This window comes from Oryzias latipes, chromosome 5, assembly GCF_053564925.1.
Source record: "Oryzias latipes strain Hd-rR chromosome 5, Olatipes_Hd-rR_3.1".
NCBI lineage: Eukaryota > Metazoa > Chordata > Actinopteri > Beloniformes > Adrianichthyidae > Oryzias > Oryzias latipes.
Genome location: NC_136241.1, coordinates 2,825,113 through 2,840,160, shown reverse-complemented (window position 1 = coordinate 2,840,160; position 15,048 = coordinate 2,825,113). Strand labels below are relative to the sequence as shown.

At 39.5% G+C, this 15,048-nt stretch overlaps 1 protein-coding gene across 5 annotated transcripts in view; it reads left to right on the top strand.

Annotated features, from left to right (window-relative positions):
• The window catches only part of scn8ab (sodium channel, voltage gated, type VIII, alpha subunit b), a 53,448-nt gene that overhangs the window by 15,000 nt on the left and 23,400 nt on the right, over positions 1 to 15,048 (top strand). For 2 of the 5 annotated variants that reach the window (XM_078946794.1, XM_078946796.1), the window contains exons 3-12: positions 417 to 537; positions 1,611 to 1,698; positions 1,779 to 1,907; positions 4,385 to 4,476; positions 8,272 to 8,493; positions 8,619 to 8,682; positions 11,508 to 11,649; positions 12,648 to 12,854; positions 12,928 to 13,209; positions 14,339 to 14,695. In XM_078946794.1, the coding sequence (XP_078802920.1) occupies positions 417 to 537; positions 1,611 to 1,698; positions 1,779 to 1,907; positions 4,385 to 4,476; positions 8,272 to 8,493; positions 8,619 to 8,682; positions 11,508 to 11,649; positions 12,648 to 12,854; positions 12,928 to 13,209; positions 14,339 to 14,695 (1,704 nt within the window). Of the gene's footprint in view, positions 1 to 416; positions 538 to 1,610; positions 1,699 to 1,778; positions 1,908 to 4,029; positions 4,122 to 4,384; positions 4,477 to 8,271; positions 8,494 to 8,618; positions 8,683 to 11,507; positions 11,650 to 12,647; positions 12,855 to 12,927; positions 13,210 to 14,338; positions 14,696 to 15,048 lie in introns of all 5 variants that reach the window. The other 3 variants (XM_078946797.1, XM_078946798.1, XM_078946795.1) reach the window with 3 other exon arrangements.

Below are 15,048 nucleotides of genomic sequence, written 5' to 3'. Positions count from 1 at the left end.
TTCCAGTAAAGCTTTAAACTTGGGACTAAGACTCCTCTGGTCATGGAGAAGAGGAAGCTTTCTATGTGCTTTTATTATAGAAAGAAGTATACCGCTGGCTTTTTGGTGACTGCTCACAAAAGACTGTCAGAAGTAAACAGTGGGATTTCTGTTTCTTCAGTCTATAATCACCCCTCTATATGTAAATGTATTATGTTTTTTTTTTACTATATTGTATCTTATGAAGCAAACTTTTGATTGTATAAACTCACTTTAATACTAGAATCATTCATCTTTAAGTGAGCACTCTTCAAGCGTCCTTGTTCGAATGCATTTCACGTCTTTGTGGATCTTCAGAGCTCCTTGCAGCACAATGCTAACGTTAGCACCATGTGACAATTTTCCTAACTGTCTCTGTGTTTCTTCTCCCCCCACAGACATTTATAGTTCTAAACAAAGGAAAAACAATCTTCCGCTTCAGCGCAACGCCCTCCTTGTACATCATAAGCCCTTTTAACCTATTCAGGAGAATAGCTATAAAGATTTTGATACATTCATATCCTTTCAAGCAGTCATTTGTGTTTTTTGTAAACATATATTATGTTGACACTTCAGAGAAAGCAATTGTTTGTTCGTTGTCTATGTGGCGGCTACATTTAGTCCACTGGAAATGTTGGGGCTTGTTGTCCAGAAAGTTTAGAAACGTAACAGCGGCTCACTTACATGTAAAACTATGTGAATTGATCAGAATAAGCAACTTCTTTAAGCAGGTTTCATTTATAAAAATGAAAAAAGAACCTTGTTCTCTTAGGTTGTTTACTGATTATCAAAGATAAGATTCTCTCCTAAAAGGATTTGCAGAATTTTCAAAACTTAAGAATTTATTAAGGAAAGGTTTACTGATATTTTGGGGATTTTTGTCATACTTATGTAATATGTAATTAATATTACTATTAGCTTAAAATGTTGTAACTTTGTATTATTAATAATCAAAATGTGTTTTACTATTTGAATTCCCCCCTTTTTTAGATCAGACGTCTCTGTTGAAATGTTTCGTAAAGATATTTTTTGTTGACACTGACTCAGTGGTGTGTAAGATGTAAAAAAACAAAAATACTAGACGGCAGTGATGTGAAAAATTAACTAGTTGGACAAATTGGAAAAAAGAAATAAAAGAACTTTGAATAGAATAGCAAAGATTGTAAAATGACAAAATTTAACCACAAGGAGATGAAGACACACAATATTAATCATTAGAAACGACTAAACCGAACATACTGGATTTAGAAACGTTAGTAGACAAAAAGATATAAACATAGAAGAAATGGAGAATTTAACAGTTAGTTAAGCCTCTGTATGTTTTTTGAAAAACAAAACTTCAAAAAAAGGTAATGCACTACGATTACTAGATTTGTATACATTTCATTTGTACGTTAAGACATGTAGGGTATTTCGGACAGTGATTGTGTCTTATGTATGTATTATTTGGGGCTTTTGGGCATGTCCACACAACGTAAAGAGAAAAAATAAAAAACAATCATTTTTTAAATTTGTCCCTGATGATAGTTTTAGTTCCTGGAGTATGATGTGTCCCAATGCCTGAACTTTCCTTAACTGATCTGCCTTCACATTATTCAGCATGATCATCATGTGTACCATTTTGACCAACTGTATATTCATGACATTTAGTGATCCACCAGAATGGTCCAAACAAGTGGAGTAAGTACACATCCACACAACCTTACAGCATCTTTACCTGCATCCAGTACAGCTCTTTACTCATTGCTGTCTTCTTTAAGATATACCTTCACAGGTATCTACACATTTGAGTCCCTCACAAAAATTGTTGCCAGAGGATTTGCTATTGATGACTTCACCTTTCTAAGAGACCCATGGAACTGGCTTGACTTCATGGTCATTTCAATGGCGTAAGTACCAACATTTTCTAAAGATCACATCCAAAGATTTTAGATTACCGTTGTATCAGCAGTGACAGACTCCAGGCTTCTAGGACCTACCTCCATGCCTTGTCTACTGGTAATTACCCGGATCAGGTCTGTTTTCTTAATAAGAAGCTACAACCGCAGGTTAGCTGGAAAACATGGAGGACACTGGTCCTTAAGGGCTGGAGTTTGACAAGTATGATCTGTACAGTGTAGGAAGTAAGTATTTGATCTCTTGCTGATTTAACAGGGTTGCCTACTTAAAAATAAACTGGCAGTCTGTCATCCTAATGGTCAGATCATTTGAACAGTGAGAGATAGAAAATCAAGAAATCCACTTGAATGAATTGATATACATGTAAATGCATTTCATTGAAGGAAACCAAGTGTTTGATCCCCTAGAAACCATTAGGAGTTCTGCTTCTCATAGACCAGTTAGACTCCCTTAATCAATCTGTCACCTGAGTTGAAGACACCTGTTTGAACTGATCACCTGCAGAAAAGACACCTGTCCACAGGATCAGTCCATCAGACTCCAAACTCTCCAACACGGGAAAGAATAAAGAGCTTTCTGTGGATTTAAGGGAGAAGGTTGTGGACCTGCACAAGACCGGAATGGACTACAAACCCATAAGCAAGAAGCTGGGGGTTAAGGTGACAACTGTTGCTGCAACATCACCATCAATCCACCTTTAGGTCTGGGGCTCCAAAGCAGATCTGACCTGCTGAGGCTTCCATGATCATGAGGACAGAGAGAAATCTGCCTATAACAACACGGCAGGACTTAATAATAATAATAATAATAATAATGGATTAGATTTATCTGCGCTTTTCCAGACGCTCAAAGCGCTTACATTGTGTCCATTATTCATTCACTCCTCATTCATAAACTACGGTTGTAGCCACAGCTGCCCTGGGGCAGACTGACAGAGGCGTGGCTGCCATTTCGCGCCTACGGCCCCTCTGACCATCACCGGGAGCATTCATCCACATTCACACACCAGTGGAGCCACACTGGAGGCAAGGAGGGTGAAGTGTCTTGCCCAAGGACACAACAACATTTTGGCTGCTGGGAGCGGGGAATCGAACTGCCAACTCTTCAATCATTGGACTACCCGCTCAACCACCTGAGCCACTGTCGCCCCTAATTGATGATCTCAAAGCAGCTGGAATCACAGCGCCAAGAAAATCATTGGCACACTTTGTGCTGAAATGGTTTAGGAATGACTGAAGAAGAAGCAGATCACGATCATGGAGTGGTCCACCCAATCTCTCGACCGCAATCCTATAGAAAACCTATGGAGGGAGCTGAAGCTCAGTGTTGCCAAGCAACAGCCACCAAATCTAAAGAAGAGTCGGCCAAAATTCCTCCTGATATGTGCAGAAATCTTCTCATGAACTGCAAGAAACACCTGACCGCTCTGATGCTAAAAGGGGTTTTGAAAGGTCTTTCAAATACTTATTTACAGACATGAAATGCAAATAAATGTACAGGTATATCAATTCTTTAAAGTTGATTTCTAGATTTTCCATCTGTCACTGTTCAAACGAACAGAGCATTAAGATGACAGACTGTCAGGTTTTTTTAAGAGGTTAAACCTACAAAATCAACAAGAGATCAAATACTTATTTCCTCCGCTGTATGAAGAAACAATGAATCAAAGTAAAAGCAAAAATCAAAGCTGTTTGCTATCAAAAAGTAAAGGCAGACCTTTAAAACATGTGATAACTCTGTAGTTTAAATACGTACAATATGGTGTTTGGTGGATCCAGGTGCAGGTGACCTCAAAATCAGCCTTATGGTCTTTAATTGACAAGGCCAGTTTTTACATTAAGAAGCTATCAGTGTGAAATGAAGTGACAGACACATTTCTGTCTGTAGAAACTGATGTGTATGTCTGGAAAGCGTCATAGAACTTTAATTTTTTAATTCAGGTAATGTTAATAATGTATGTTAATCTGTATGGATTTTTACCAAATCAATGTCTCTTGACCTTCTGTTTATATTGCTACATTGTAATAATGCTCAATGTAAAGAATCCATCTGTGTTCCTTTTTCCTTTGATAAGGATAACTGTTAAGTATCTTTGTGTGATCCACCTTGCAGGTATGTAACAGAGTTTGTAAACCTAGGCAATGTGTCAGCTCTGCGTACATTCAGAGTTCTGAGAGCTTTGAAAACAATTTCAGTAATCCCAGGTAAGAACAGGTGTCTGTGTCTGCAGACGGGCGGTCGGCGGGGTTGATGTTAGCTGTGGTTTTGTTTCTGTTCCTCTTCTTTCCCACTTCTCTCTTCCTCTCACTGGTCCAGCAGGTGTTTTTTCTCCTACGTGGTGTTGTCCCCCTTCTGGTCTTCTTTAGTGGTGCTGGTGTTGTGCTCTTGTGCTACTAAACGTGTGTTGTTTTTGTGTGTGTTGTGTGTCATGGAGTTCTGTTCTGTGTGTCACCCTACCTTGTTACAGATATGTAACTGAGTTTGTGGACCTTGGGAATGTTTCGGCGCTGAGAACATTCAGGGTTCTCCGAGCATTGAAAACTATTTCTGTCATTCCAGGTGAGACTCCCATTTAAACACTAAGGCTGAGTTTACAGACGCTTCTGGACTGAAGCTGCCTTGATTTGTTTGTTATTTTATCTAGAAGGCTGCTTTTCTGACCAATTTTCTTTGAACTTTGCTGAATGATAATCAAAAATGGTAGCCACCCATTTTTGATTAGCTTAGCAGGCTTTAACAGTTTCATATGGGGTCACTCATCCTGCATGCACAGCTGGATTTTTGCTTCTGCACGTTAAGGTAGCCAATACAGCAGATGTTCCTCTGTACATGTTCAACCCCCAGTGAAACAGACCACAGACACATTTTTAGACATTTAACAAGCAGCTGTTTTCAAATATAAATAAGCCACTTCCAACTGAAAAACCCAGATTTACCAAAACACCAGAAAACACACGAAAAGGAAGCATAAGAATAAAAAAAAAACAAAGGGGTAACTAAGAGATATATCATTTTAAATCCAGTGAACTTATGTCAAAAATATCAACAACAATTGAAAAAGAGAAAGATTTACCGCATCTAGTTGAGTTGGTATGGATCTCGAGCCTAATTTCTACTGAGCAGTCCGGTCCGATCCGGTCTGGACCGTCACGGCGTATGCAGGGTCAAGCTGACAACAGCAACAATGGAGGTCATCCAGCAGCTCATTTTTGTCCGCTTGGCTTTTGGTTCTTTGTATCTACGAAGCATTTAATGTTGTTTGGGAGAAAATTGCGGACGGCGAGGAATACAGCTGCGCTCTTGGCGCTTTCTTTTTATCCAAATGACCTTCAGCCAATCAACGGGTTTCAACAGTAGCTCCGCCCTTACAGGTCCATTCCATTTTTCTATGGACATACAACCAACACGTGGCCAAAAATGTGATGGTTCAGTCCGGCTTAACGGGTCCATTTTATAATGGAAAAGCTCAAAATACGTTCCGGACCGCTCAGTGGAAAAGAGGCTTTTTTAGTTTGATCTTTACCAATTTTTATTGCAAAAATAATCACAAATCAGTAAATATACAGATCAAAAAGGACCAAGTTGAAATAATTTTCTTCTAAAATGTATGGCTGAAATGATTTATGTCAACAGTTGAGAGAAATAGTCAAATTGGCTTCATTGCTTTTAAATTCAAAACATTTATCATGAAACGTTCATAAACTGAGTACAAATGAAGTTATCCAGCAGGATAAACCAGCCGGAATTCTTGAGTGAAAGTAGTACGACATAAGGTGTGATGTCTTTTAAAGTAAAGTTAACACTTTTATAGTTTTTGTAAAGGGCTGCCATCATTTCCTTCAGCCTTGGCGTTTAAATGACCTGCATGCCAATTCTCACTGATTCCCAAACTCTCTGCTCATTGGCCAGATATCCTCCTCTCCTCTTTTTCTCTTTTTAAGTTCTGACTGTGCACTGATGGCTGTTTGTTGTGATGCCTTTTCCATATGAACTGAAGTTAGTCAGGGATGTTTCAGTACTGTTAATACAAAGAAACCAATGGAACATGAATTCATGTACACTCAAGGCTGCTTCGCCTCAGAGAAGTAAAAGAAGATTCTTCTGATTCTTACAAACATACCAGCAGATCATGAGTGATGGAAACATCCCAGACAGCTTCAGGACTGAGTGTGTTGTTCTTTAACACCTAAATGTACTTTATTATCTACTCTCTATTACAAAGTTGACATTTGTTGAATTTAGGGATGGCAAACATGCAGTGTTTACTTAAATTAACGATCTATTTAATAAGTTAGAATAAGCGCTTTCTATTAAAAAATGTAAAAAGGAAGGACAAAAGTTTAGTTTTTGCTTTAAGATTTAGATTTAATGTTTAACTTTAGTATCTGTGGTCCAGTGACATGAAGTCCAACAGCCAACAGAGCAAATATTCTGACATTTCAAATGCAAACAGTAGTCTTAAAAAAACATAATGTCATCCATTCATCTTCTAAACCTGCAAACAGGGTCAAGGGGTCCTTGGGCCTATCCCAGCTACAGATGAGGGTACAGTCTGCCTGGACAGATCTCAAGTCTGTTGTAGGGCCACCTCTCTTAACACATTTAACATATAATAATTAAAATTATTTAATAGCACCTTTCATGAAATTCAAGGACAATGTATGAGAAAAAAGTTTCACAAGAAAAATATAACAATTCTGAAATACTTTACACCATTTCAAACAAGCCTGCCTCTGCCAGGTGAGACGAACCAACATGGTGACAAAGTACAGACAAAAAACCCCAAGCTGGTCCAGCTTTATTTCTAGACATTTTTACATTAAAGGGCCTAAATCATGCTTTTCTTAAGCCTTTCAGAGTAAACCATATCTATATATATTAGATAATATATTACCTTTGGCAAACTTAAAAACATTTTTTTATAAAAAATATGAATTATTTTCACAGCTCATTTTCCTACCAGGAAGTAAGACGACTTGATCTCTGAGGCACCGCCTTTCTCTCCGTGTGGGTGCCGCCCATTTCATTACGTCAACCTAGAGTCGCCCTTGGCAGCGTGTCTGCATTTCTCAAAAACAAAAACAAACATCTGAACTTTTGCAAACATGGACGTGCATGTTGTGCATATAAAAGGAAAGCTTTCTACTGACCACCGCAAGCTCCACAGAGAAAATGGGCGTGTGTGTTAGCCTGGGGGCGGAGCTGGCAGCACAGACTCTTCCTGGAAGGGGCTGTTCCTCACTTTGTGATGTCACAATGTGAGGACCCACTCGTTTTTGTGAAGTGGGACGGGCTGGTACTTAGAGAGCATGATTTCAGAGGAACACTCAGAAATGAGTGAATTGATCAAAATGCCATTTGGGGGTTGTTTATAGTGAGGAATAAACATTAGAGTACACTTAAAAGCTCAAAGATTTGACTTAGCATGATATAGGCCCATTAAAAAATGTCTTCCCAATACATGTTTGAACATGGATAAGACATTAGTGTTATATAACCACACTTATTTCAAATCAAATATTTATTTTTTTAATTTGAAATGGTTTATTTAAAGCAATCAAATAAGAATAGCACACCAAAACATTACAATCATCAGTTATACATTCATACAATGACATATCAAACTTGGGATAATTAGACATAAAATTAATTATTGCTTGAAAGGGAGTGGAAGGAAGTAATCCCATTACTGAACAGCCCCAAAGCTCCTACTAAAGATGCATATAGATAAAAGAAACACAACACCACTAAAAGAACACCAAATTAAAACAACTGCAATCTTCCATCCATGTTTCAATGATGGAAGATTTCAGTTTTCAAAGATTGAGAGCTTTATTTACCTCAATGAAATTCACACAAGAGAAATTAGACTTCTGCGCTTTTTTACCTAAATTGAATGGCCCCTCTTTCCTGAGTAGTTCTCTGTAGTCCCTGCAGAGTTGCTGTTCTGCCGTCGTGTGTTGCAAAGAAATATTGCTGCAGCAATTAACATCTGTAGGTTGGGTGAATCTGACCTCTCTGTGCAGCTTTTAAAGCATTCGGGCTAGTGTGCTTTAGAGCTGAACAGAGCAGCAAAAGGCTCAACAATGCTAAGATTAAAAACACATTAGTGTAGCAACTCGATGAGATGGTAAAAATGATCTAGTTTAGTAGAGTCTCAAAATGAGTCGCATGGAAATGCAGCACAAATGATCAACAGCACAAGGTTATTTCTATGAAATTCATAAAAAGTAACTCAAGGACTACATTTTAATAACAACAAACACAGGTGTGACACTGCATGTCAGTATACAGGTGAGTGACTATTTTCCTGTTTGTGTTCTCATTCCCTGTTGTGTGTGTTTGTTCCAACAGGCCTAAAGACCATTGTGGGCGCTTTGATCCAGTCTGTCAAGAAACTATCGGATGTGATGATCCTAACAGTCTTCTGTCTCAGCGTCTTTGCTCTGATTGGACTGCAGCTCTTCATGGGGAACCTCCGGAATAAATGTGTTATTTGGCCAATCAACATGACTGAGCAGTACCTGGAAAACGGCAGCAGGGGTTTCGACTGGAAATCATACATCATGAATGACTGTGATTAATGCTTTTGATTCAATGTTTCAACTAATACCTTGTTTAGGAATATTTTCTTGAACATTTCCATCATTTAATTGTTAGAGAAGCACTGACTCGTGTAAACGACTATCTTTCTACCTCAGCGAATTTCTACTTCCTTCCTGGCGCTCTGGATGCTCTGCTGTGTGGAAACAGTTCTGACTCGGGGTGAGCAACATAAAGGCTTGTGCCTTGTTAGAGTTAACACCACTGACTGTAAAGGAAAACTGGACTCAGTGACTCCTCCCCCCTGTTGTTCCAAACAGGAAGTACATGCTGGCTCCAAGAAGCCAAAATCCTATAGATTCTATAGAAAAACAAACATCTGTTACTCAGTCTTTCTATTGGTCAGAAGAACCGTTCTTTATATGATACCATTTTTTACTTTAGTGCAAGTTATTCAAGTTACAAACTGACCAATCAGACGCCTCAATAAAATAATGTGGTGCCTGCTGACCCACACCTCGAATGTTTAAAACTTTTCACTAATTTTGTAAAGCCCACTTTCAGTGGAAGGAGTGTGGACTTCCAACAAGCTCACATCTGATTGACCACAGTAGTTGCCATAGAAACGTTGACTCTGACCAATCACTGCTTACTGACGTCGTAAGGCTCAAAATGGTGGCGTCTGCAGAAAAATGGCGACTGAATTAACTTTGTTTGGTTGGAGCTGGAATAAACCATTTTGATCTAACACTGACTCAGTCCAGTTCTCTTATACAGCCAATGGTTGTGTTTGAATTTCTTCACTATTTGCCACTTAGTGCACTATATACAGGGCGGATGGCATTTTGTAGAGCTGTTCAGTTCTACTACCGTGACCTGACATGAGTAATTAAATAGTTCCCACGAATTAAGATTTCTTTACCACAAAAAAGTATTTAGTTCCCACAGAACAATGAAATCACTCCTACTGAAAAATAATTTGTTCCCTCAAAATATGAATGCGTTCGAACGAAGAAGTATTTAAAATAAAGAATATCCTAAAAGCTGACTTTTGTTCGCATGAACCAGAAGTAGTTACTTGTCGGATAGTCTCTTTTTTTGAGTAACATGAAGCAAATCTTCTCATCTACTTTGTTTAATTTGCCAAATTTCACTTTGCAAAATGTGTAATTACACTGTTTTCATTGAATCGTTTGTGCAAATAAACAAAAACCAACTCATATAACCACGGATGTGAGCAAAACTAGAATTTGCAGCAGATACACACAAATTTCTGTGTGTGTGTATACCTCATTACAATGCATGGGAGGCACGGATGATGTCGGATTTGTTTTTGTTTTTTTAAAAAGCTCTACAAAAGCACTGGTGATCACGCCTCCATGTCTGGGTTCATGAGCTCATTTTAGTATAGTGATCTCCCCTCCCGCCGTGAAAGCCGCTTTCCGTCGCCACTTCTGTCTCTCTGTGATCCACATTGGGTCACGAGAGGAAAAAAGCAAAACAAGAATCAAATCATGGGATCTATTTTCTATTTTCTTGATTAAAATAAGAACAATATCATAAGATTTAGGAGGTCTAAGATGGCTGCCCTCCCATTGTGCAGCGGGACTCTGCCTCCTGGCCAGCTATCCGCCTAGGTGCCGTCATAACAAGCAAACGAGCTTTGCTGTCCGGCATAGCGGGCTGCGCCGCTGGAGCTCACCCAGGGGCAGCCCGCTGTAGCGATCACCTCGATGTAGTCAATGGAAACATCAATGATGCAATGGTAAAATTGGTTTTATTTATATTTTTGCTTTAAACCAGTTATCTTATTAACAGTAAATATGCAACCGAAAGCATTTAAGTTTATTTCTGTTTAAAAATAAACAGTGTGTAAAAGTTCACAATTATTTCTAGAATTAAATGTTTTTTATTAGAATTTTTTTACCCATGTCAGGTCTTGGGCTCCATAACAATTCTAAAATCGAGTGCCATTAAAATTTCCCAGAAGTCTGAGAAAAACCAGTGTGCACCTATACTCCCTAGATTGGTGAATATAGACCACAATACATTGCATTTAAATAATTTCTGCACAAAAAAAGTGTTTGAATGTATTGTTTTAAGTAACCATCAACGTTTTCATCGTCAGAACACAGTGGATCCATAAAAAGTCATCTTATAATATTTGTTAGATTTCAACCTGTGAAATTGGTGACGTCATATCTGCTGTTAAAACAAAAGGTACTAAGTGGCTTTTAAGATCTAGGGCTCAAAATAATCCCGCACTATATAGATTTTTAGTAGTTTGGAAGTACAGGAGGGGATTCAGACATGGCCTACAGTTCTAAAATCAAGTGCTCTAGAAATTTCCCATAAGTCTGTGAAAAACATATAGAAAAAAAGATGTAGTCCTACATTTATTTTTTATAAATCATTCGAGTTTTTCTCATCAGAACACAGTTGATTCATAAATATTTGTCATAAAATGTTAATATCTATTTGGTTTTTCCTTTGGAAAATGGCTGATGTCATATTTACCGTTAAAAAAGTAATGCGCCCGTTTTGGTATTGCATTAAAATGTGGGCACTTGATATGTTAGGGTTTAGGGAGCAGTTACGGAAGTTGAGCCTGACACTTGGACATTTTTGAAAACATTTGTTACTGTGGATCACATGTGTCAAACTCAGGCCCGCGGGCCAAATGTGGCCTGCAGTGTAATTATATTATTGTGGCCCGAAGATGATATCAAATGTGCATTAGAGCTGACCCGCGGTTTATACCGAACAGCTAATATTCTGTGGAGCATCCTACAACGAGCAGGACTTCAACACTCTAGAGCTTGAAGAAAATCTCTCTGAAAAAGCACTGGTAACCTTAAAAATGTAAAATATTAAACAACATAGCCCTGAAATTACCAGAGCAGTAATAATTTTGTTGTGTTTTTTTCTCCGTCATAGTCAGCATAGCTAGTTTAGTGCAGTGAAGCGCTTTAGCGCAGCTGAAAGCTGAAAGCAGCATTTCAGTGGAAGCCCCCATTAAAGCTGCTGTTTCACTGTATTCTGTTCAGACGATGTCCAGAGGGCTACTCCTGCATGAAAGCTGGAAGAAACCCCAACTATGGTTACACCAGCTTTGACAGCTTTGGATGGGCATTCCTCACCCTCTTCCGCCTCATGACACAGGACTTCTGGGAGAACCTCTACATGCTGGTAAAGCTTTCTGATTTTCTTGAGTTCTTGGTCCTAGTGGTCAGGAGAGGTGGTGAAGGGTGGTGTTTTCACCCTCACCGCTGTGCAGAACAGGCGGACGAGCTGATTTAAGTGTGTTCTCCTGTATGAGAGCATCAATAGTACTCTGCAGCTACACATGTGGGCCAAGAGCAGCGCCAGGAATGAGTCAGGTTTGCATCAGGACAGGTCAGCACAAATCCATCTAGAAGCAGGTCTCAGTTCATTAACTCAACAAAAAGAAAACCTACTTACAGTATTGCCCTATGTAGTGGTGTTAATAAAAAAAAAGAATATTCTCAAAATGACCATTTTCGGCCCCTCCCTTTACATTTCTTCTCCTTTCTGTCCCTTTTCTTATCCTTGACTTTTTTATCTTCTTGATTCTGTTTTTTTTCCTGTTTCGTCTTCTTGTACTTTTGGAAGATTGGCAACACATTTCTTTCTCTCTCTTTGCCTTTTCCTTTTTTATCGCCACTCCAATAATAACTACGCTTCATCTTACCACTCTTTTTAAAATTGATTTCTTTAAACAGTCTCTTTCTGCTGCTAACTTGTGTTGACGGAATAGTCCATTGCTGCAGAGGGACGACGAAACACTTTCACTGAAGCATTCTAATGCCGTTTAAGTCATTGGTTTTTTTTATGACAGAGTTAAATAATAAAGAGTTTAGAAATTATGAGTAAGTGTTCAGTTTGGGGCCTCCAAAGTGTTGGGGTTCCAGTCAATTACCAACCTTTGCCTAATAGTAAAGTTTCTTTCAGACTGGATACATTTGGTTCGATTTAAGTGAACAAGAGTTCATTTTTCCCGACAATCCAGTACAAATTTTTTGTCTGAATACACCCTAGTCCACCCATGGCTGCAAGCCTTAACTGGGAAAGTAAAAAAAAAAAAAAATACAGAAAAGATTTTAATTACTGTTTGTCAGTTTGTCTTATTTCCCAAATCCCTCTAATTTCTTTTGTTCTTCTTTCAGACTCTTCGAGCAGCTGGGAAGACCTACATGGTTTTCTTTGTGCTGGTCATCTTTGTGGGCTCTTTCTACCTGGTGAACCTCATCTTGGCTGTGGTGGCCATGGCTTATGAAGAGCAGAACCAGGCCACAATGGAGGAGGCTGAACAAAAAGAGGCCGAATTTAAGGCAATGCTGGAACAGCTCAAACGGCAGCAAGAGGAGACACAGGTCAGTACCAGACTTTTACAAATTATAATGTCCTCCATCAAAGTGTTGATGTCAGGAAGGGTTTCCTTCTCAGGCTGCCGCTGCTGCCATATCTGCATGTACGGTGTCAGAAGCTGCGTTAGACGATGAAGGAGGAGGGCACCTGTCACGCAGTTCCTCTGAAGTCTCCAAGCTGAGCTCCAAAAGTGCCAAAGAGCGTCGCAACCGCAAGAAAAAATGGAGACAGAAGGAACAAGAGAAAGAGAAAGGAGACAGCGAGAAGGTAGTTAAATCGGAGTCGGACGACGGAAGCAAGAAAAGCACCATTCGCTTCCCAGGAACCCGACTTGGCAGGAAGACCTCTATTATAAACCAGGTGAATACAAACAGGATTCTGTCTGTGGAAAAACGGGTTAAGCTCTTTTTCAAGACTCTGCTTACTGTAATGGTTGGCTGTGGCAGTTCTGCCTACCTGATTCCACCTTTCCCAGGACCCCCGTCAATATGACAAACGGCAGCTCACTGAACAGAACATTTCGATTAAATCATGGAATTCATTTTCTGGTTACTTCTTTGCTTCTCAGCTGCTCCCCTTAGGGGGCGCCACTGCAAATCATTTGCCTCCATCTAACCTCATGTGCTGCATCTTCCTCAAGCCCACCAACCACCCTCATGTCCTCCTTCATTACAACCATAAGCTATCTCTTTGGTCTTCCTCTGGGCCTCTTTTATAGTAATCTCTGCTGCCTCCAGCTCTGCTTCCTGTCTCTAAAGCAGGTGTGTCCAAACTCCAGGCCTCAAAGGCCGGTGTCCGACATGTTTTCTAACCATTCAAGCTTTCAAGCAAATTTAACTTTTTACTTTTGACAGAAGAACATACAGGATCCTTTCAAAATAAAATACAGCCTGTGTCAGATCAGATCCTCCTGTAGCAGTAGATTTACCACCATGAGAAATGCACAAAAGTCAAAGATGACATATTCTATCTTCATGACTGTGGTGCACATTCATTCTATTTCTCCTTTCACTATTGAATGTAAAAATGGTGTGGAATTGAATTAAATAAATGTAAATACAATGAAATGCCTAATGACTGCCTGTGTTGATATGTCATGGTGACAGGAGAGCAGGATGTCCTTTAAACTGACTCTAATGATAAGCACTCTGACAGTAGGTTTTCAACTTTTACCATCCTTTTGTTCAGTGATCTGACACGATAAAACAAATCTCAACATAAAACCAGATCAACTAAAACAAATGAATCAAAACTACAAACCCAATATTAATTCAAATCATTGGTGTTTTTCATCAAAGCCAACAAACTTTTCTAGAGGGATAAAAGTGGCTCCAGAACTTCAGGTTCATAGTGTCCTTTGGATTTTTGGTTTTCCATCTGTTCTCTGACCTTTTAAAACAATTGTTTAGTTAATTTTTAGTGAATAGATCCTGTTATATTTAGAAAGCTCCATAATTTTGCCCCTCTTCATTTGTCTCTCTGAATCCAGTCGCTCCTCAGCATCCCTGGCTCGCCTTTTATGTCCCGTCACAACAGCCGCAGCAGCATCTTCAGCTTTAAAGGCAGATCCAAGGACATGGGCTCAGAGAATGAGTTTGCAGATGACGAGCACAGCACAGTAGAGGAGAGTGAAGACCGCAGAGGCTCCTTGTTCATACCTTACCGCCGCAATAGCTACAGCGGCTACAGCCAAGGCTCATCGCGGGTCCATCCACTGGCACCGCATTCGGGAGGGAAAAGGAACAGCACTGTGGACTGCAACGGTGTGGTGTCTCTCATCGGCCCTGGGCCCGGCAGACGGCTTCTGCCTGAGGTGAAAATAGATAAGGCAGCCACTGATGACAGTGTAAGGACGTCCATGGGACACCAATACAGTTTAGGCATGATGATATTGGTGGTGGCCCTGGCCTCTGCAGCTCCACCTGACCACCACCTCCCTGTGGCCCTTGTTTCATTTACCTAGAGCTAAAGAGCTTTTTTCCCCCCGAATGTAGTTTCTGTTTGAAAATCCCACTGAAACCTAACAGAATGCCTTTTTATTGTTTGTGTCTTGAATGGCTTTTAAAGGCACATCATAGCTGTAACACTCCCAAAAGCTGTTTTCTTTCATTTCTTTTTTGGTATTACCTTCTTGATAGTTGTAATCAGACTTTTGTCTCAAAGTTAACAAGAATTCTGACCATCTGGAAACTTAAAAGA